At 51.5% G+C, this 20,181-nt stretch overlaps 1 protein-coding gene across 1 annotated transcript in view; it reads right to left on the bottom strand.

Moving 5' to 3' along the window:
* Window positions 1–4,174: 4,174 nt before the first annotated feature.
* The window catches only part of LOC140402490 (cdc42 effector protein 2), a 46,461-nt gene continuing 30,454 nt past the window's right edge, over window positions 4,175–20,181 (bottom strand). The window contains exon 2 of the mRNA XM_072490322.1: window positions 4,175–12,031. Within this exon, the coding sequence (XP_072346423.1) occupies window positions 11,020–11,763 (744 nt within the window). The 5' untranslated portion in view covers window positions 11,764–12,031 and the 3' untranslated portion in view covers window positions 4,175–11,019. The remainder of the gene's footprint in view (window positions 12,032–20,181) is intronic.

The following is a 20,181-nucleotide window of genomic DNA, read 5'->3' as shown; positions in this document are numbered from 1 at the left end:
GGAGGCCATTCGGCCCATCGGGTCTGCCCCGACACTCTGAAAGAACACCCTCCCTCGGCCCACTCCCCCGCTCCATCCCTGTAACACCACCCAACCAGCACACCTTTGGACACTAAGCAGCAATTTAGCGTGGCCAATCTAACTAGCCTGCACATCTTTGGACTGCGGGAGGAAAGCGGAGCACCCGGAGGAAACCCACGCACACACGAGAGGGAAGTGCAAACTTCACACAGTCAGTCACCCGAGGCCGGAATCAAACCCGGGTCCCTGGTGCTGCGAGGCAGCAGTGATAACCACTGTGCCACCCATATTAAATGCACCAATGAAATGAACCATTGAAAAGGGGTATTTTTACGTTACTGTGGCCACAACAGACTTTAATGGAAACTTACAGCTGCAATTAGAATCATAGAATTCCTACAGTGCAGAAGGAGGCCATTCAGCCCATTGAGTCAGCACCGGCCCTTCGAAAGAGCACTCTAGCCGTTTCCCTGTTTCCGCAGGCAGCTCACCCTCCGCCCGCGGGTTTCCCAGTGGTGTGGGGTGACTTCAATGGGAAATCCCATTGACAAGCGGCAGGAGTATAGAATCCCATCGGCAGCGAACGGCACGGCGCCAAGAAACACATGGTCAGGGAGCCTGGGAATCCAAACCTACCTTTCTGATGGTGACAAAGAATTCCCACATCCCCAAGCTCATCGGTCGAGGAAGGGCTCAAGGAAGAAGACCCAATGTTTCCCTCTCTGGGGATTCCAGTTCTTTGAAAACAATTGCTTTTCCTCCACATTCCTGGGAACGCTTTCCCTTTCAAGTGAATGTCTGGTCCCAGCGTCGTTGGCAAGACCAGCATTTTGATGCCCATCCGTAAGTTACCTTAAACCCGTGGCTTACCGCACCATTTTCCGAGGTGGGAGGGGCGGGGGTTAAGAGTCAGCCATTGTGCTGTGGGTCTGGAGTCACATGTAGGTCAGGCCGGGTAAGGCTTTTCATTTTCAGGTTTATTGACTGAATTAAAATTTTACCAGCTGCCGCGGTGGGATTTGAACCCGTGCCCCCAGAGCATTAGTCTGGGCCTCTGTATTACTAGTCCGGCGACATTGCTTCTGGCACCACCCCCCCCTCCACCGTCCAACGCCACCATCACCAACCCCACAGTGTGTATTGCTTTGGCCGAGGTGGGTCCCATCAGATCGTCTGGTCCCGCCACCACTTTACCCATTGGTCACCCCCCCCCCCTTACCCACCACCACCACTGGGGAACCTGGTGGCACGGCGGGGGAGTGGGGAGTCACCATTGGCTGGACCAGGACATCCCGCACTCACCTGATCCAGCGTCCCGTGCAATTTTGGGATCACTCCGCCCTCTGCCTCCAGTACATAAGAGCATAAGAACTAGGAACAGGAGTAGGCCATCTGGCCCCTCGAGCCTGCTCCGCCATTCAATGAGATCATGGCTGATCTTTTGTGGATTCAGCTCCACTTTCCCGCCCGAACTCCATAACCCTTTATTCCTTTATTCGTCAAAAAACTATCTATCTTTATCTTAAAAACATTTAATGAGGGAGCCTCAACTGCTTCACTGGGCAGGGAATTCCATAGATTCACAACCCTTTGGGTGAAGAAGTTCATCCTAAGCTCAGTCTTAAATCTACTTCCCCTTATTTTGAGGCTATGCCCCCTAGTTCTGCTTTCACCCGCCAGTGGAAACAACCTGCCCGCATCTACCCTATCTATTCCCTTCATAATTTTATATGTTTCTATAAGATCCCCCCACATCCTTCTAAATTACAACGAGTACAGTCCCAGTCTACTCAACCTCACCTCATAATCCAATCCCCTCAACTCTGGGATTAACCTAGTGAATCTCCTCTGCACACCCTCCAGCGCCAGTACATCCTTTCTCAGGTAAGGAGACCAAAACTGAACACAATACTCCAGGTGTGGCCTCACTAACACCTTATACAATTGCAGCATAACCTCCCTAGTCTTTAACTCCATCCCTCTAGCAATGAAGGACAAAATTCCATTCGCCTTCTTAATCACCCGTTGCACCTGTAAACCAACTTTTTGCGACTCATGCACTCGGACACCCAGGTCCCTCTGCACAGTAGCATGTTTTAATATTTTAGCATTTAAATAATAATCCCTTTTGTTGTTATTCCTCCCAAAATGGATAACCTCACATTTGTTGACATTGTATTCCATTGACACAAGCGAGAGAATAGCAGCCAGGAGCAAAAACGGCAACGTTTTTGGAAACTTAATATATCTTATTGGCCTTGGGGTTTTTCTCTCTTCATTTTTGACTGGCTGTCTCTGTAGCTGAAATTGTTCATTCGGTTTACAAATTGGTCTTTGAATGGTTGGCAGGGACTGCTCTGGATCTGTGGAGCTCATTTACATATGGCACTCCACTGCTTCAAGGCAGGGTGAAGCACAGCCAGGTTGAACAACATGGAAAAGACCATTGTTGCGTCTAAATGCAGCTTATGCAGAGTTCATTACGAGAAACGACGAATGTGACCCCACCCTGTTAATGAACAAAATGCTTTTAATTCCCAGAAACGACAGAGAAACAGGCAGGTGGTGTAGGCACGCGTCGACGCCATTCGCGCAGGCGCAGAGGGTTCTTTCATGCTGGCTGCGGCGGGGTGACGTCACTGCATTTCTGCGCATGGGTGGGCCAGTGTACCGGCGCAGGCAGCTATCGGTGGCCATCTTGCACGGCCGTCTCGCGCCGGCAGGCGGCGCGGCGCGTCGGATAGTCACCGGGAAACCAAATAGGGAATTCGGAAAGGAGCATCTTTGCCCAGAGAGGGCGGCATGGTGGCGCAGTGGTTAGCACCGCTGCCTGGCGGCGCCGAGGATCCGGGTTTGATCCCGGCCACGGGTCACCGGCCGTGTGGAGTTTGCACATCCTCCCCGTGTCTGCAGGGTAGGTGGATTGGCCACGCTAAATTGCCCCCTTCATTGCGGAAAAAAATAATTCGGTACTCTAAATTGGAAAAAAAGAGATTGTTGAGGATGTGGGGCTTGCCACTGCAGAGAATGGTTGAGGTGAATAATAAGGGGTGGCTGGAAAGCACATTACAGAGTAAGGGAATAGAGGGTTATGCTGGTAGATTTAGATGAGGAGACAGTGGAGGAAGCTCAAGTGGAACATAAACACCAGCATAGACTAAATGGCCTGAATGGCCTGCTGCCGTACATCCTTTGTAACCCTGGGGGCACCATCATTGTTTTGTCTCCCCAGCACAACATTCAAAATCATCACCTCAGGGAAGAAGAGGACTATTTAAGTCGCAACATATTCTGAAACAGTCATTTAATAAGAAATGGAACTCGGTTTTGTAGAAATAACCAATGAAGTACTTCAATATTTGACATGCAAACAAGAAAAAAAGATTAAATTCCATTGCGCAGATAGCTGATGAGCTTTAGTTGCTTAAGGTTACTTTTGTACAATGTATTCCTTGCAAATAGTGATGGCGCTTCTGTGATATATCCCACTCAAGGACACATGCAGATTGATGGATACTTTCTAAAGGAGAATTCAGCATCACCAAGTACACAACCTGCTTCCATTTAATAACCAGCGGCGTTACTGCTCCCACATCCCCAATCCAGCGAAAGGCTCTGCAATGCAGTGGGCAAGTGAGGCGTGCCCTCAACGGGGGCTGGGAAGAGGATGGCGGCCAAGACCCCCCCCTCAACTCCCACTCCCACCTTGCTCTCAGCTAACTCCCGGTGATAACCCTCACAACAAAGTTGCTGTTGTCAGGCAGCTTGCACGATATGGTCAGAATTCTACGTCTGTCGCGAGTCACCTTTCCCGCCGGCAGGACAATCCACCCCCCCCTCCCCCCCCCCCCCCCCCCCCCGCGGGTTTTCCGGTGGCTTCAACGGGAAATCCCAATGACAAGCGGCGGGAACAGTCGAAGAATTTTGGGCCCGTATGGTGTGTGGAATGTGGGGAATGTAGGGCGCCCCCCGGGGAGTCCAGGGGTTGAAGGTTATTCTCCAGGACATTTCTGTGTCCACGACCCTGGAGAAAATTCATCTGGACGTAAGGAAAAGGTTTTTTTTTTTCATTTTCTTTGAACATTTCGCTATATCAGATATAGAAATATTGGAAGTGGTGGGGGGGGGGGGGGGGGGGGGGGGGGGGGGGGGAGCTGTTTTGTTGTCAATCGGGTATCATCAAATTGAGCAGTCGGTCATTTTGCTTTCCGATTGGCGTAGGAAGGTCGTACGTGACAAGGATGGACGTGTTGGCCGACTAATGACTGGAGCGTGTGGGGAGGGAGGAGGAGGGGTGGGGGAGACAGATTAGAATTCAGGGGTCAACCTGGCCAGTTTTGGACCAGACAGTCCTAATTTTGAGTTGGGCGCTCAGGGAATTTCTAAACTAACAATCGAATGGCAGGTATGTTTTTTTTTTAACTGAAAATCCTTTAAATCCCCTCTGGCGTCTGTGAAGGTGTTCGGTGCTAATGTTTTTAATTAATTCTTATCGTCAGCACTGAGAACGTCAGAACAGGAACCTGTCTTGGCCCTATCCTATCCCTAGGGCTGGTGTAGGCCCCGGTTTTACTTGGGATCAGCAACAACGGCATCTCGCATCTTATGTAGCGCCTTTAGTGTTACGACCGTCCCAGAGCGCCTCACAGGCGCAATTATCAGGCAAAATCTGGTACCAGGCCACATCAGGGGAGGCGACCAAAAGCTTGGTTAAAGTGGAAGGTTTTAAGTGTCGCCTTAAAGGAAAAGAGGTACAGAGCAGAGAGGATTGAGGAGAATATTCAAGTGCTGGGATCAAGGCAGCTGAAATAAAGGCCGCAGATGGTGGAGCAAAGGAGAACAGGGATGCACAACAGGCCAGAATTGGAGGAGAGTTGTAGGGGCTAGAGATGGTGACAGAGATTTTGGAGGGGCTTCCGGGTGCGGCTATGCAGAGCTAGGTCACATATTCGGTAGCTCCCGCTTGGAACGGACTTTTGGGCTCTTTTACAGGGCCCCCACGGCATTTGTTTGACATTTCCCGGTGTGGGAAGAAGACTGCAACATTCCCCCGACAGTGTCCCCCAGGAATGGTATGTCTTTTGGTTACCAGACCTGGCAGAAACAGTAAACGATTTGGCTGGAGCTGCAGGAAAGACAAAAGCCTCTTCCAGCATGCAGGCGGGGGAAGGGCAAGCTTAAAACTGCAAGCTGACTTGAGGGTCTCTATTAAAGGTGAATTCTAGCAGCAGAGGGAACAACTGTGAAAAGATCTACCAGGGCCATTGAAGAAGCGGGGACGTGGCTTCCGGTGGCGGCCATGGAGGAGTAGGTCACGCATTCGGCAGCTCCCGTCTGGAACGGACTCTCAGACCTTTTTCAGGAGTTTCCATAGACTCTTTGGGGCAGATTGATGAAGCGAACACTGCCAAAAGGATTCCCTCTTGAGACTTCCGGTTGCGGCTATGCGGAGCTAAGTCGCACATTCGGCGGCTCCCCCAAAAACGGACTTTTGGGCTCTTTTCAAGGCCCCCAAGGGAACGTTTTCGACGTTTCCCGGTGTGGGAAGGAGTTAATAACAGCTCCCCGTCAGTATATGGCTTTAACTAGGAGCGGGGCGACACAAAAGGTGGTGGTGGACCAGAAGGAGGGAGAGAAGAAGGAAAAAATGGCGGCGGGCGGAGACCAGGCAGCGTGGAGGCAGTGGGCGGAGGAGCAACAGGAGGGTATCCAGTGCTGCCTCAGAGAGATTAAAAAGGACCTGCTAGAGTCGATGAAGGCGTCTATTGATAAGCTGCTGGAGACACAGACGGCCCAGGGGATGGCGATCCGAGAGGCTCGACAAAAGATCTCTGACAATGAGGACGAGATCTTAGGCCTGGCGGTAAAGGTGGAGGCGCACGAGGCGCTCCACAAGAAATGGCAGGAGCGGTTCGAGGAGATGGAGAATCGGTCGAGGCGGAAGAATTGCTGCTGCTAAGGTCAAGGAGGAGCTGGAGCGAGTGGGGGGGGTGGTCGAGATGGGGGTTTGCCGCTGTGGGGAACGGGCCGGGTGTGGGGTACGGGCGCGTGGCTGGCCAAGGAGGGGTCATGGCTAGTCGGCGGGAGAGGGGGGCGGGTAGCCCCCTGATCCGGCTGATAACCTGGAATGTAAGGGGACTGAATGGGCTGGTTAAGCGGGCCCGCGTGTTCGCGCACCTGAAGAGGCTCAAGGCGGATGTGGTTATGCTCCAGGAGACCCACCTGAAGGTGGCAGACCAGGTAAGACTGAGGAAAGGGTGGGTAGGTCAGGTGTTTCACTCGGGCTAGATGCCAAAAATCGAGGGGTGGCGATCTTGGTGGGAAAGAAGGTGTCATTCGAGGCGTCGAGCATTGTGGCAGATAATGGCGGTAGGTACATAATGGTAAGTGGTAAGTTGCAGGGAGAGAGGGTGGTACTGGTCAATGTGTATGCCTCGAATTGGGACGATGCGGGTTTTATGCGGCGTATGTTGGGTCGGATCCCAGACTTGGAAGTGGGGGGCCTGATAATGGGGGGAGACTTTAACATGGTGTTGGATCCGGCACTGGATCGCTCCAGGTCTAGGACGGGTAGGAAGCCGGCGGCAGCTAGAGTGCTGAGGGGATTTATGGACCAAATGGGAGGGGTGGACCCTTGGAGATTTGCAAGGCCGGGGGCTAGGGAATTTTCATTCTTCTCACATGTCTATAAGGCTTATTCTCGAATCGACTTTTTCATTATGAGTAGGGCGCTGATAGCGAGAGTAGAGGATACCGAGTATTCGGCAATAGCCATTTCGGACCACGCCCCGCATTGGATGGACTTGGAGATGGGGGAGGAGAGGGACCAGCGCCCGCTGTGGCGCTTGGAGGTGGGGCTGTTGGCGGACGAGGAGGTGAGCGAGCGGGTCCGAGGAAGTATAGAGAGGTACTTGGAGATCAACAACAACGGGGAGGTCCGAGTGGGGATGGTATGGGAGGCACTGAAGGCGGTGGTGAGGGGAGAGATGATTTCCATTCGGGCCCACAAGGAGCGGAGGGAGCAGGGGGAGAGGTTGAGGCTGGTGGGGGAGATGTTGAGGGTAGACAGGAGGTATGCGGAAGAGCCTGAGGAAGGATTGTTGAGGAAGAGGCGCAGTCTCCAGGCCGAATTCGACCTGGTGACCACCAGGAAGGCGGAGGTGCAGTGGAGGAAGACCCCGGGGGCGGTCTACGAGTATGGGGAAAAGGCAAGCCGGATGCTGGCGCATCAGCTTCGGAAGCGGGACGCAGCTAGGGAGATCGGGGGAGTTAAGGACAGGGGAGGGAGCATGGTGCGGAGTGGGGTTGGCATCAATGGGGTCTTCAGGGACTTCTATGAGGAATTGTACCGATCCGAGCCCCCACGGGAGGAGGGAGGGATGGGCCGTTTCCTGGACCAATTGAGGTTTCCAAAGGTGGAAGAGGGACTGGTGGCGGGACTGGGGGCCCCGATTGGGCTGGAGGAGCTGATCAAAGGGATAGGCAGCATGCAGGCAGGGAAGGCTCCGGGGCCGGACGGTTTCCCGGTCGAGTTCTATAAAAATTATATGGACCTGTTGGGCCCGCTGTTAGTTAGGACCTTTAATGAGGCAAGGGAGGGGGGGGGGGCTTTACCCCCGACGATGTCCCGGGCACTGATCTCCTTGATCCTGAAGCGGGACAAGGATCCCCTGCAATGTGGGTCTGACAGACCGATTTCCTTGCTAAATGTAGATGCCATGGTGCTGGCGAAGGTCTTAACCACGAGGATTGAGGATTGTGTGCCGCACATCATCCATGAAGACCAGACAGGGTTTGTGAAGGGGACACAGTTGAACGCGAATGTGCGGAGGCTTTTGAACGTTATCATGATGCCGGCGAGGGAGGGAGAGGCGGAGATAGTGGTGGCGATGGACGCTGAGAAAGCCTTCGATAGGGTAGAGTGGGAGTACCTGTGTGAGGTGCTGAAGAGGTTCGGGTTTGGGGAGGGGTTTGTCAGGTGGGTTAGGCTGTTGTATGAGGTCCCGATGGCGAGTGTGGCCACAAATAGGAGGAGGTCCGAGTACTTTCGGTTGCACCAAGGGACGAGACAGGGGTGTCCCCTGCCCCCCTGCTCTTCGCACTGGCGATTGAACCCCTGGCAATGGCACTGAGAGAGTTGAGGAACTGGAGGGGGTTGGTGCGGGGTGGGGAGGAGCACAGGGTGTCACTTTATGTGGACGACCTGCTGCTGTATGTGGTGGGCCCGGTGGGAGGAATGCCAGAGGTAATGAGGGTCCTTAGGGAATTCGGTGACTTTTCGGGGTACAAGCTCAATATGGGGAAGAGCGAGCTGTTCGTAGTTCAGCTAGGGGACCAGGAGAGGGGGATTGACGAGCTCCCACTAAAAAGGGCGGAGAGGAGCTTCAGATATTTGGGGGTCAGGTGGCCAGGAGCTGGGGGGCCCTACATAGGCTTAACTTGACAAGGCTGGTGGAGCAAATGGAGGAGGAGTTCAAGAGGTGGGACGCTGTCCCTGGCGGGTAGGGTGCAGTCAATCAAAATGACGGTGCTCCCAAGGTTTTTGTTCCTGTTCCAGTGCCTCCCTGTGTTTACCCAAAGGCTTTTTTCAGGCAGGTTAACAGGAGTATAATGGGGTTTGTGTGGGCGCGAGGGACTCCGAGGGTGAGAAGGGTGTTCCTGGAGCGGAGTAGAGATAGGGGGGGGCTGGCGCTGCCCAACCTCTGTGGGTACTACTGGGCCGCCAATGCGACAATGGTGCGCAAGTGGGTGATGGAGGGGGCTGCATGGAAGAGGCTGGAGACGGCGTCCTGTGTGGGTATGAATCTGGGGGCGCTGGCAACGGCGCCGCTGCCGCTCCCTCCAAGGAGGTATACCACGAGCCCGTTGGTGGTGGCGGCCCTTAAAATTTGGGGGCAGTGGAGGTGGCATAGGGGGGAAGTTGGGGCCTCGGCGTGGACCCCATTACAGGGGAACCACTGGTTCGCCCCAGGAAGAACAGGTGGAGGGTTTTCGGGGTGGCACAGGGCAGGGATACGAAAGTTGGGGGACCTGTTTGTGGACGGGAAGTTCGCGAGCTTGGGTGAGCTGGAGGAGAAGTATGGGCTCCCCCCCGGGGAACACCTTCAGGTACTTACAGGTAAGGGCGTTTGCCAGACGGCAGGTGGTGGAATTCCCGCGGCTACTGCCACACACAGTACAGGACAGGGTGCTCTCGGGGGGGGGGGGGGGGGGGGGGGGGGGGAGAGATCTCGGAAACTTACCAGGTGATGCAGGAGGACGAGGAGGCCTCGGTGGTGGAGTTGAAAGGTAAGTGGGAGGAGGAGTTGGGAGAGGAGATCGAAGAGGGGACGTGGGCATATGCCCGAGGGAGGGTGAATTCTTCCTCTTCGTGCGCGAGGCTCAGCCTCATACAGTTTAAGGTGCTGCACAGGGCACACATGACCGGGACAAGGATGAGACGGTTCTTTGGGGGTGAGGACAGGTGTGTTAGGTGCTCAGGGAGCCCAGCAAATCACACCCATATGTTCTGGGCATGCCCAGCACTGGAGGAATTTTGGAAGGGCGTAGCGAGGACAGTGTCGAGGGTGGTAGGATCCAGGGTCAGACCGGGCTGGGGGCTCGCAATATTTGGGGTGGCAGAGGAGCCGGGAGTGCAGGAGGCGAAAGAGGCCGGAATTCTTGCCTTTGCGTCCCTGGTAGCCCGGCGAAGGATTCTCCTTCAGTGGAAAGATGCGAGGCCCCCAAGCGTGGAATCCTGGATCAACGATAGGGCGGGGTTCATTAAATTGGAGAGGGTGAAATTCGCCTTGAGAGGGTCGGTACAAGGGTTCTTTAGGCGGTGGCAACCGTTCTTAGACTTTCTGGCAGAACGATAGACATTGGTCAATGGCAGCAGCAGCTCGTGGGGGCGGGGGGGGGGGGGTTTACTTTATTTCTGTTTTTGTTATTTACACTGGAGGGTCTGAGGGGGTGTACATACCTGTTGTGTTAAGTCGGGGTGTTAATGTAAATTTATTATTTATGTACAGGGTGGGGGGGGGTTTGGGGGGTTGCTTTTTTAGATTGTGTTTTGTACTTAACCCTGTTGGGTTCTGTTTTCTTTCTCATTTTGTTATTGATATTTTATGAAAACCTTTAATTAAAATTATTTTTTAAAAAAAAGAGATTTTGGAGGGATGTAGGGGCTAGAGATGGTGACAGAAGTTTGGGAGGAATGTTGGGTCGGAGAGGGTACAGAGATTTGGGAGGGTTGTGGCGGCTGGAGAAAGAGGTATGAAGATTTGGGGGGTTGTGGGGGCTGGAGAGAGCGGTACAGAGATTTGGGAGGGTTGTGGGGTCTGGAGAGTGGTACAGAAATTTGGGAGGGATGTGGGGGCTGGAGAGGGAGGGGTACAGAGAAAGGGAGCCACCCAGAACCGGAGTTGGGAGCAGATTCCTGCTAGCTTTATTGAGCTTTCTCAATCTGGAATAAAGGACTTGCATCAATAACAGTGACCATGAGGTTATCAGATTGTTGAAGCCCCTTAACTAATTTAACTAGTTCATTCGACATTTCAGTGGTATTTCTGAACTCTACACAATAAATGCAATTCTACAGAGAATAACTTTTTTTTACAGTTGCAAGTTAAGAGTTTAACAGGGCTTTTAAACAATAGCTTAGCACTCCTAGCTCACAGTATTGCATCTAATGCTGTTATCCCCCAGGATCGAAGGGAATTGAATAAAGTTAAGGAGGAACAGGTAATAGTTTATTTTCTGTGTCCAATCACCTTCCTTACACCAGCATGAGGCTGAAGTTCCAGTTGAGCAAGTGGCAGCTATGTGATGACACAGAAGGAGTGGTTTTGAATGTTTCCTCTCAGACTGAGGCTTGAGTCAGGGTTCCCTCGGACTGTCACCAGCCAGTGATGTGGTTCCGTTTGGACATAATGCTACATCCTCAATGTCATTGTCACTCCTTCAGCAGCCCCGCCACCATTGGCAAACTGGACAGAGCTCTCATGACATTCCTTTGTTCTACTTGGTCTTGTAACCATCCATAATTCTCAGCACATCATCCAATATGGAGGGCCCTAAGTCCAGGTCCAAGCCCAGGGAGGATTCTGATCTGCTCAGGTAGGCGTCGGAAGGGAAAAGGCTCCCATTGTTGAGGGACATCTCACTGTTGAAGATTGAGGCCCTCTTCCCGTCCAGCTCCCCGATGCCGATGACGGAGCATTCCGAGGAGGTGTTTGACTCTGCCAACAAGGAGATCGACGAGCCAGCTGCTTTGCTGAGCGTTGGGATGGCGAACATTTCTTCCGAGCTGTGCAACCATTCTGTCGTACAGCTGACGGACAGCGACCTCTGACCCGGGCCTTCCTCCAGGTGGAGCCTAGGAGGCTTCGGGGGCGCGTGCTCCTGCTCTTGGCTTTTCTGCGCTCCGCTGAATGCCGGCAAGGATACGGCATTCTTCAGGAGGGTGGGATAGCCCCCTGTTCCACTGTTAAAAGTCCCCTCATAGTTGCACTTGTCATCCAGTCCTTGCCCCGTGCTCTGCGAGGTTGACCTGTCGAGGTTTGGGAGGACGTCGTACTTGCCCTGCAAGAAGGAGATGTCCCCGAACATGTCACCTTCGCCACCCCTCCCGATGTGGGCGCTGTGGCGGAAGTCGCCCAGGGGAGGACTGATCATGTCACTGGACAGGACGTCACGCAGCCTCAGTTTCTTGCCCCGCTTGGGGGTCGACGTCTTTAGATACATGGGGGTTTTAGCGGGCATGTTGTGATGGAGTTTCTCAGGCCGAGCTTGTCATCAATCGACAGGAAAACAACCCAAATTCGAAAAGAGAAAAAAAAATCTGCTCTGGACTCCAGTGGAGCTTCTCCCTTGCCGGGCAGTTCCCGTTCTATTAGTGTGTTGGTGTCACAGTTGAAGATGATTCCCACATTGGCAGCAGCGCCCACTGGTTTTGGTAAGGTCTCAGATTCGAGGGTTTAAACGGACAAACACCAGGACTGTGCAGAATCTGTAACCTCCTTACCAGAGTCTGAAAACACACAAAACAAACGAAAGCATCAGACACTTTGCAATAATTTGACACTGTTAACTGTTTCATCGCTTTACAGATTTTACCTTGATTTGGGTTGCTTTAACTTGTGACCTGCTGTGTGGGGATATCAATATACATGAATTTGAAGCAGATTGATGGATCGCGAGTTGCTACATTTTCAAATGAATGCTAAACAGGAAAACCTCTTGCAGACATTAGAGAATCTTGGCAGCAGCAACAGTTGATGCACCAAGGTTGACCTGAAAGCGAGGAGGTGCAAAGTTTCACTCCTGGTTGTTGTCATTGCTGTGGCTCAGTCGGAAACGTTCCATTCTGAGTCAGAGATTGTGGCACAATTGCACGGCTATCTCCTTGCTGAATCCGAGTGGTCTCAAGCATTACTCCAGGCTGAGGTAGGCATAGGGGAAGTGTTGCCCCGAAAACCTTTGGCGGGTAGGGCCCCCTGCGGGTGACCAAATTGCCTTCCCTTCCTGAATGAGTGCATCATCTCACCAGCAAACCTCCAATCGCAAACTTCTGTATATCCACAAACATCTCCACGGTGGACAAAAGTCAAAAGCAAGTTGGGTCGCTGGGGAAGGGAGATGCCCCAGGCAGCTGGACACAGTGCTTAGCGCTGTGAGCACTATATCTGTACAGTCCACAGACCTACAGCAAATCCACTGGATGCGCCATTTTATCGCTTAAGGCTGGAGATGATTACAGAGAAAGGGATGATTGTTGGGCTGGAGGAAGCCACAGAGATTTGAGAGGGGGCAGTTGATGGAGGCGGTTAGAGGGTTTTGACAGGGTTAGAAAAGGTTATAGAGATTTAGGAGGGGGTAGTGGATGGAGGGTTTAAAGGATTTTGGGAGGGCTGTAGGAGTTGGAAGAGGTTAGAGAGATTTAACAGGGTTGTTAATCATAGAATTTACAGTGCGGAAGGAGGCCATTCGGCCCATCGAGTCTGCCCCGGCTCTTGGAAAGAGCACCCTACCCAAGGTCAACACCTCCACCCTATCCCCATAACCCAGTAACCTCACCCAACACTAAGGGCAATTTTGGACACTAAGGGCAATTTATCATGGCCAATCCACCTAACCTGCACATCTTTGGACTGTGGGAGGAAACCGGAGCACCCGGAGGAAACCCACGCACACACGGGGAGGATGTGCAGACTCTGCACAGACAGTGACCCAAGCCGGAATCGAACCTGGGACCCTGGAGCTGTGAAGCAATTGTGCTATCCACAATGCTACCGTGCTGGGAGTTACAGAGATTTTGGGAGGGGGGTAGTGGATGGAGGAAGTTAGAGAGTGTGAGGAAGGTTGTCAGGAGTGGAGGAGATTAGAGAGATTTGGGAGGGTTGTTGGAGTTGGAGGAAGTTACAGAGATTTGAGAGGGGATAGTGGATGGAGGAGGTTAGAGGAATTTGGGAGGGTTGGAAGAGGTTACAGAGATTTGAGAGGGGGTAGTGGATGGAGGAGGTTAGAGGGTTTTGAGAGGGTAGTCGGGGTTGTTGGAGGTTAGGGAGTTTTCAGAGGGTTGCATAGAACATAGAACATAGAAAAATACAGCACAGAACAGGCCCTTCGGCCCACGATGTTGTGCCGAACCTTTGTCCCTAGATTAATCATGGATTATCGTTGCATTTACAGTGCAGAAGGAGGCCATTCGGCCCATCGAGTCTGCACCGGCTCTTGGAAAGAGCACCCTACCTAAAGTCAACACCTCCACCCAACACAAAGGGCAATTTTGGACACTAAGGGCAATTTATCATGGCCAATCCACCTAACCTGCACATCTTTGGACTGTGGGAGGAAACCGGAGCACCCGGAGGAAACCCACGCACACACGGGGAGGATGTGCAGACTCTGCACAGACAGTGACCCAAGCCGGAATCGAACCTGGGACCCTGGAGCTGTGAAGCAATTGTGCTATCCACAATGCTACCGTGCTGGGAGTTACAGAGATTTTGGGAGGGGGGTAGTGGATGGAGGAAGTTAGAGAGTGTGAGGAAGGTTGTCAGGAGTGGAGGAGATTAGAGAGATTTGGGAGGGTTGTTGGAGTTGGAGGAAGTTACAGAGATTTGAGAGGGGATAGTGGATGGAGGAGGTTAGAGGAATTTGGGAGGGTTGGAAGAGGTTACAGAGATTTGAGAGGGGGTAGTGGATGGAGGAGGTTAGAGGGTTTTGAGAGGGTAGTCGGGGTTGTTGGAGGTTAGGGAGTTTTCAGAGGGTTGCATAGAACATAGAACATAGAAAAATGCAGCACAGAACAGGCCCTTCGGCCCACGATGTTGTGCCGAACCTTTGTCCCTAGATTAATCATGGATTATCGTTGCATTTACAGTGCAGAAGGAGGCCATTCGGCCCATCGAGTCTGCACCGGCTCTTGGAAAGAGCACCCTACCTAAAGTCAACACCTCCACCCAACACAAAGGGCAATTTTGGACACTAAGGGCAATTTATCATGGTCAATCCACCTAACCTGCACATCTTTGGACTGTGGGAGGAAACCGGAGCACCCGGAGGAAACTCACACAGACTGGGGGGGGATGTGCAGACTCCGCACAGACAGTGACCCAAGCCGGAATCGAACCTGGGACCCTGGAGCTGTGAAGCAATTGTGCTATCCACAATGCTACCGTGCTGCGCTTAAGAACAAATAGATCAACACTATATCATTTTACCGTAATCCATGTACCTATCCAATAGCTGCTTGAAGGTCCCTAATGTTTCCGACTCAACTACTTCCACAGGCAGTTCATTCCATGCCCCCACTACTCTCTGGGTAAAGAACCTACCTCTGACGTCCCCCCTATATCTTCCACCATTCACCTTAAATTTATGTCCCCTTGTAATGGTTTGTTCCACCCGGGGCAAAAGTCTCTGACTGTCTACTCTATCTATTCCCCTGATCATCTTATAAACCTCGATCAAGTCGCCCCTCATCCTTCTCCGTTCTAATGAGAAAAGGCCTAGCACCCTCAACCTTTCCTCGTAAGACCTACTCTCCATTCCAGGCAACATCCTGGTAAATCTCCTTTGCACCTTTTCCAATTCTTCCACATCCTTCCTAAAATGAGGCGACCAGGGAGTTAGAGATTTTGGAGGGGGTAGTGGATGGAGGAGGATAGAGGGTTTTGAGAGGGTAGTCGGGGTTGTTGGAGGTTAGGGAGATTTCAGAGGGTTGCAGGGAGTTAGAGATTTTGGAGGGGGTAGTGGATGGAGGAGGTTGGAGATTGTTAGGAGGGCTGTCAGGGTTGGAGGAGATTGGAGAGATTTGGGGAGGTTGTAGGAGTCGGAGGAGGTTACAGGGATTTTAAAGAGTTTTTGAGGTGGAGGAGGTTCGGGATTTGGGAGGATTGTAGGGACTGGAGGAGGTTACAGCGATTGGGGAGTAGTGAATGGAGGAGTTTACAGAGATTTTGGACGGTTGTAAGGGTAGAGGGAAGTTAGAGAGGTTTGGGAGGGTCTGAGGGACTGGACGAGGTTACAGAGATTTGGGAAGGTTGTAGGAGCGGAAGGAGGTTCTGGATATTTAGTAGGGGAGGTAGTGGATACAGGAGGTTAGAAAGATTTGGAGGGATGTAGGGGCCAAGGTTATCGAGATTGGGGATGGTTGAAGATACTGTAGAAGGCTACAGAGAATTAGGTTGGGGGGGGGGCGTTATAGGGCTGGAGGAGGTTATAGAGATTTGGGAGGGTATAGGGCTAGAGGACGTTACAGAAAAGGGTTGTACTGAGTGGGGAAGGGTACAGAAAAAGGGAGGCACCCACTATCCATATTGCCAACACCAGCAGCACTACAGGGCACAATTGCAAGGGGGCCAAGTAGTACGAGTAATGTCTCGGATTATCTAGTCATTGCCACGGGATCGTTATCAATTGGCCCAGTGGGCCGATGAGCAGATGGAGTTTAATTTAGATAAATGTGAGCTGATGCATTTTGGTAGCTCGAGGTTTGTTATCACCAAGGAGGTAGTGATGGGCAAGCTAATGGGGCTAAAGGTAGACAAGTCTCCTGGCTCTGATGGAATGCATCCCAGAGAGCTAAAAGAGATGACTAGGGAAATTGCAAATGCACTAGTGATAATTTACCAAAATTCACAAGACTCTGGGGTGGTCCCGGCCGATTGGAAATTAGCAAACGTGACACCACTGTTTAAAAAAGGAGGTAGGCAGAAAGCGGGTAATTATAGGCCAGTGAGCTTAACTTCGGTAGTAGGGAAGATGCTGGAATCTATCATCAAGGAAGAAATAGCGAGGCATCTGGATGCAAATTGTCCCATTGGGCAGACGCAGCATGGGTTCATAAAGGGCAGGTCGTGCCGAACTAATTTAGTGGAATTGTTTGAGGACATTACCAAGACGGTAGATAACGGGGAGCCAATGGATGTGGTATATCTGGATTTCCAGAAAGCCTTTGACAAGGTGCCACACAAAAGGTTGCTGCATAAGATAAAGATGCATGGCATTAAGGGGAAAGTAGTAGCATGGATAGAGGATTGGTTAATTAATAGAAAGCAAAGAGTGGGGATTAATGGGTGTTTCATTGGTTGGCAATCAGTAGCTAGTGGTGTCCCTCAGGGATCAGTGTTGGGCCCACAACTGTTCACAATTTACATAGATGATTTGGAGTTGGGGACCAAGGGCAATGTGTCCAAGTTTGCAGATGACACTAAGATAAGTGGTAAAGCAAAAAGTGCAGAGGATACTGGAAGTCTGCAGAGGGATTTAGATAGGCTAAGTGAATGGGCTAGGGTCTGGCAGATGGAATACAATGTTGACAAATGTGAGGTTATCCATTTTGGTAGGAATAACAGCAAAAGGGATTATTATTTAAATGATAAAATATTAAAACATGCTGCTGTGCAGAGAGACCTGGGTGTGCTAGTGCATGAGTCACAAAAAGCTGGTTTACAGGTGCAACAGGTGATTAATAAGACAAATGGAATTGTGTCCTTCATTGCTAGAGGGATGGAGTTTAAGACTAGGGAGGCTATGCTGCAATTGTATAAGGTGTTAGTGAGGCCACACCTGGAGTATTGTGTTCAGTTTTGGTCTCCTTACTTGAGAAAGGACGTACTGGCACTGGAGGGTGTGCAGAGGAGATTCACTAGGTTAATCCCAGAGCTGAAAGGATTGGATTACGAGGAGAGGTTGAGTAGACTGGGACTGTACTCGTTGGAATTTAGAAGGATGAGGGGGGATCTTATAGAAACATATAAAATTATGAAGGGAATAGATAGGATAGATGCGGGCAGGTTGTTTCCACTCGTGGGTGAAAGCAGAACTAGGGGGCATAGCCTCAAAATAAGGGGAAGTAGATTTAAGACTGAGTTTAGGAGGAACTTCTTCACCCAAAGGGTTGTGAATCTATGATATTCCTTGCCAAGTGAAGCAGTAGAGGCTCCTTCATTAAATGTTTTTAAGATAAAGATAGATAGTTTTTTGAATAATAAAAGGATGAAGGGTTATGGTGTTCGGGCCGGAAAGTGGAGCTGAGTCCACAAAAGATCAGCCATGATCTCATTGAATGGTGGAGCAGGCTCGAGGGGCCAGATGGCTGACTCCTGCTCCTAGTTCTTATGTTCTTATGAATCGGGGCAGGACCTACTCAGTTAATGGTAGGATATTGGGGAGAGTTACAGAACAAAGAGATCTAGGAGTACAGGTTCATAGCTCCTTGAAAGCGGGGTCACAGGTGGACAGGGTGGTGAAGAAAGCATTCGGCATGCTTGGTTTCATTGCTCAGAACACTAAATACAGGAGTTGGGACATCTTGCTGAAGTTGTACAAGACATTAGTAAGGCCACACTTGGAATAGTGCATAGTTCTGGTCACCCTATTATAGAAAGGATATTATTAAACTCGAAAGAGTGCAGATAAGATTTGATGTGTTAAGTAAGTTGGTTCAACGTTGACTGCAACTGGACGCAGTGAAACTAGAAACAGGCTTCTGACACAGGAGATGGTCCAACACTGTTTTATTGAAATTCCTGATTGCTGTACATAGTCTGCTGTGAGTTGACACTCTATCAATCTAACTGATCCTACTGGCTTGGCCAGACTAACTCTCTACCTCATGGTGATAGTGCTCACTGGCTTGTGCACTCTAACTATCTCAGTAACTGTGTCCTGTAGAGAGAGGGAGAGTCTTAATGCCCTGTGTGCTTTATAGTGGTGGTGTCCTGTCTGGTGATTGGTTGTTATGTGTTGTGTGTGTTCATTGGTTATCCTGTGTGTCAATCACTGCCTGTCTGCATCTCATTATATACATGAGTGGATATTATGACATCTCCCCTTTTTGAAGTAAATTTTGGAACGTGGCGATATATATACATGCATGATTATATACAAGCGGTGAGTGAATGAACATATGTACATGGGAAGGTGTCTATCGTGCAGATACAGAGCAAACTAAACAAAATTTACAAGATTTAAGTCTATAGATTCAGTCTTTGTGGCGGGCGACTCATTCTTGTTGATCGCCTCAGAGGTGGAGGGGGGGCGCCGGCACTTGGACAGGCGGGATTACTGCCATGTCGGTGGCCTCATGGAGAGGCGGGATCGCTGCCAGATCGGTGGCCTTGTGTTGCGAAATGTCCAGAGGAGGCATGATGACATGCTGAGAGGTGCGGCCAGGCGGTGGGCAGGGAACTTTTCGTAGCGCCCTCTTGTTGCGCTGTAGAATGGAGTAATTAGCCATTTGGACAAAGAAGGACCTGGGGGCAGCCTGCCTGACGCCGACAGCTGGGGCTGACCAACCTCCCTCAGGCAACTGGACGCGAACAACATTGTCTGGAGCCAGCTCAGATCAATCCTTGGCATGAGCATCATACGTGATCTTCTGCTGGTCCCTGGATCGCTGCACTTTCTGCAGCACCGTGAGGCGGTCAAGGTCTGGAACATGGATGGCTGGAACAGTCGTCCTCAGGTTGTGGTTCATGAGCAGCTGCTCCGGAGACAAACAAGTCGACAGAGGGGTTGCCCTGTATGCCAACAGCGCCAGGTTGAAGTCCGAGGCTGAGTCTGCAGCCTTGCACAGCAACCGCTTGACAATATGGACCCCTTTTTCAGCCTTCCCGTTTGATTGCGGGTAATGGGGACTGGATGTGATGTGACTGAAGTGGTAGGATCGTGCAAAGTCGGACCACTCTTGGCTGTAGAAACATGGGCCGTTGTCACTCATTACTGTGAGTGATATGCCGTGCCTGGCAAACGTCTCTTTGCAGACTTTACTCACTGACTTGGACATGAGGTCCAACAGTTTCACCACTTCCGGGTAGCTGGAGAAGTAGTCGACCAAGAGCACGTAACCACGCCCATTTGCGTGAAAGAGGTCTATCCCCACTATGAACCACGGAGAAGTCACGATCTTGTGCTGTTGCAGTGTTTCCTTGGGCTGAGCTGGTTGAAACTTCTGGCATGTTGTGCAGTTGAGGACCATGTTGGCAATATCCTGGCTGATGCCAGGCCAGCAGACTGCCTGCCGAGCTCTGCGTCGACATTTCTCGACCCCGAGGTGACCCTCATGGATCTGTCTGAGCACCATGGCTTGCATGCTTTGGGGAATGACAATTCTATCCAGTTTAAGAAGGATCCCCTCGACAACCGTTAACTCGTCCTTAACGTTGAAGAACTGGGGCACTGCCCCTTTTGCCAGCCATGGGCAAGGTGTTGCATCAAGGCGCTGCAGTAGAGGATCTTTGGCAGTTCTATCATAGAATTTACAGTGCAGAAGGAGGCCATTCGGCCCATCAAGTCTGCACCGGCTCTTGGAAAGAGCACCCCACCCAAGCCCACACTCCCACCCTATCCCTATAACCCAGTAACCCCACCCAACACTAAGGGCAATTTTGGACACTATGGGCAATTTAGCATGGCCAATCCACCCACCTAACTTGCACATCTTTGGACTGTAGGAGGAAACTGGAGCACCCGGAGGAAACCCACGCAGACATGGGGAGGATGTGCAGACGCCGCACAGACAGTGACCCAAGCCAGAGTCGAACCTAGGACCCTGGTGCTGTGAAGCAATTGTGCTAACCGCCATGCTACCAGGCTGCCCACTTCGCGTATCTGGACAACACGGTCATCAGTGGCTGGGAGGTTGCTGCCGCACAACTGCACCTGTGCCTC

This window comes from Scyliorhinus torazame, chromosome 25, assembly GCF_047496885.1.
Source record: "Scyliorhinus torazame isolate Kashiwa2021f chromosome 25, sScyTor2.1, whole genome shotgun sequence".
Taxonomy (NCBI): domain Eukaryota; kingdom Metazoa; phylum Chordata; class Chondrichthyes; order Carcharhiniformes; family Scyliorhinidae; genus Scyliorhinus; species Scyliorhinus torazame.
Note: the sequence above shows the minus strand (reverse complement) of the source record. Positions and strands in the feature narration are given on the sequence as shown.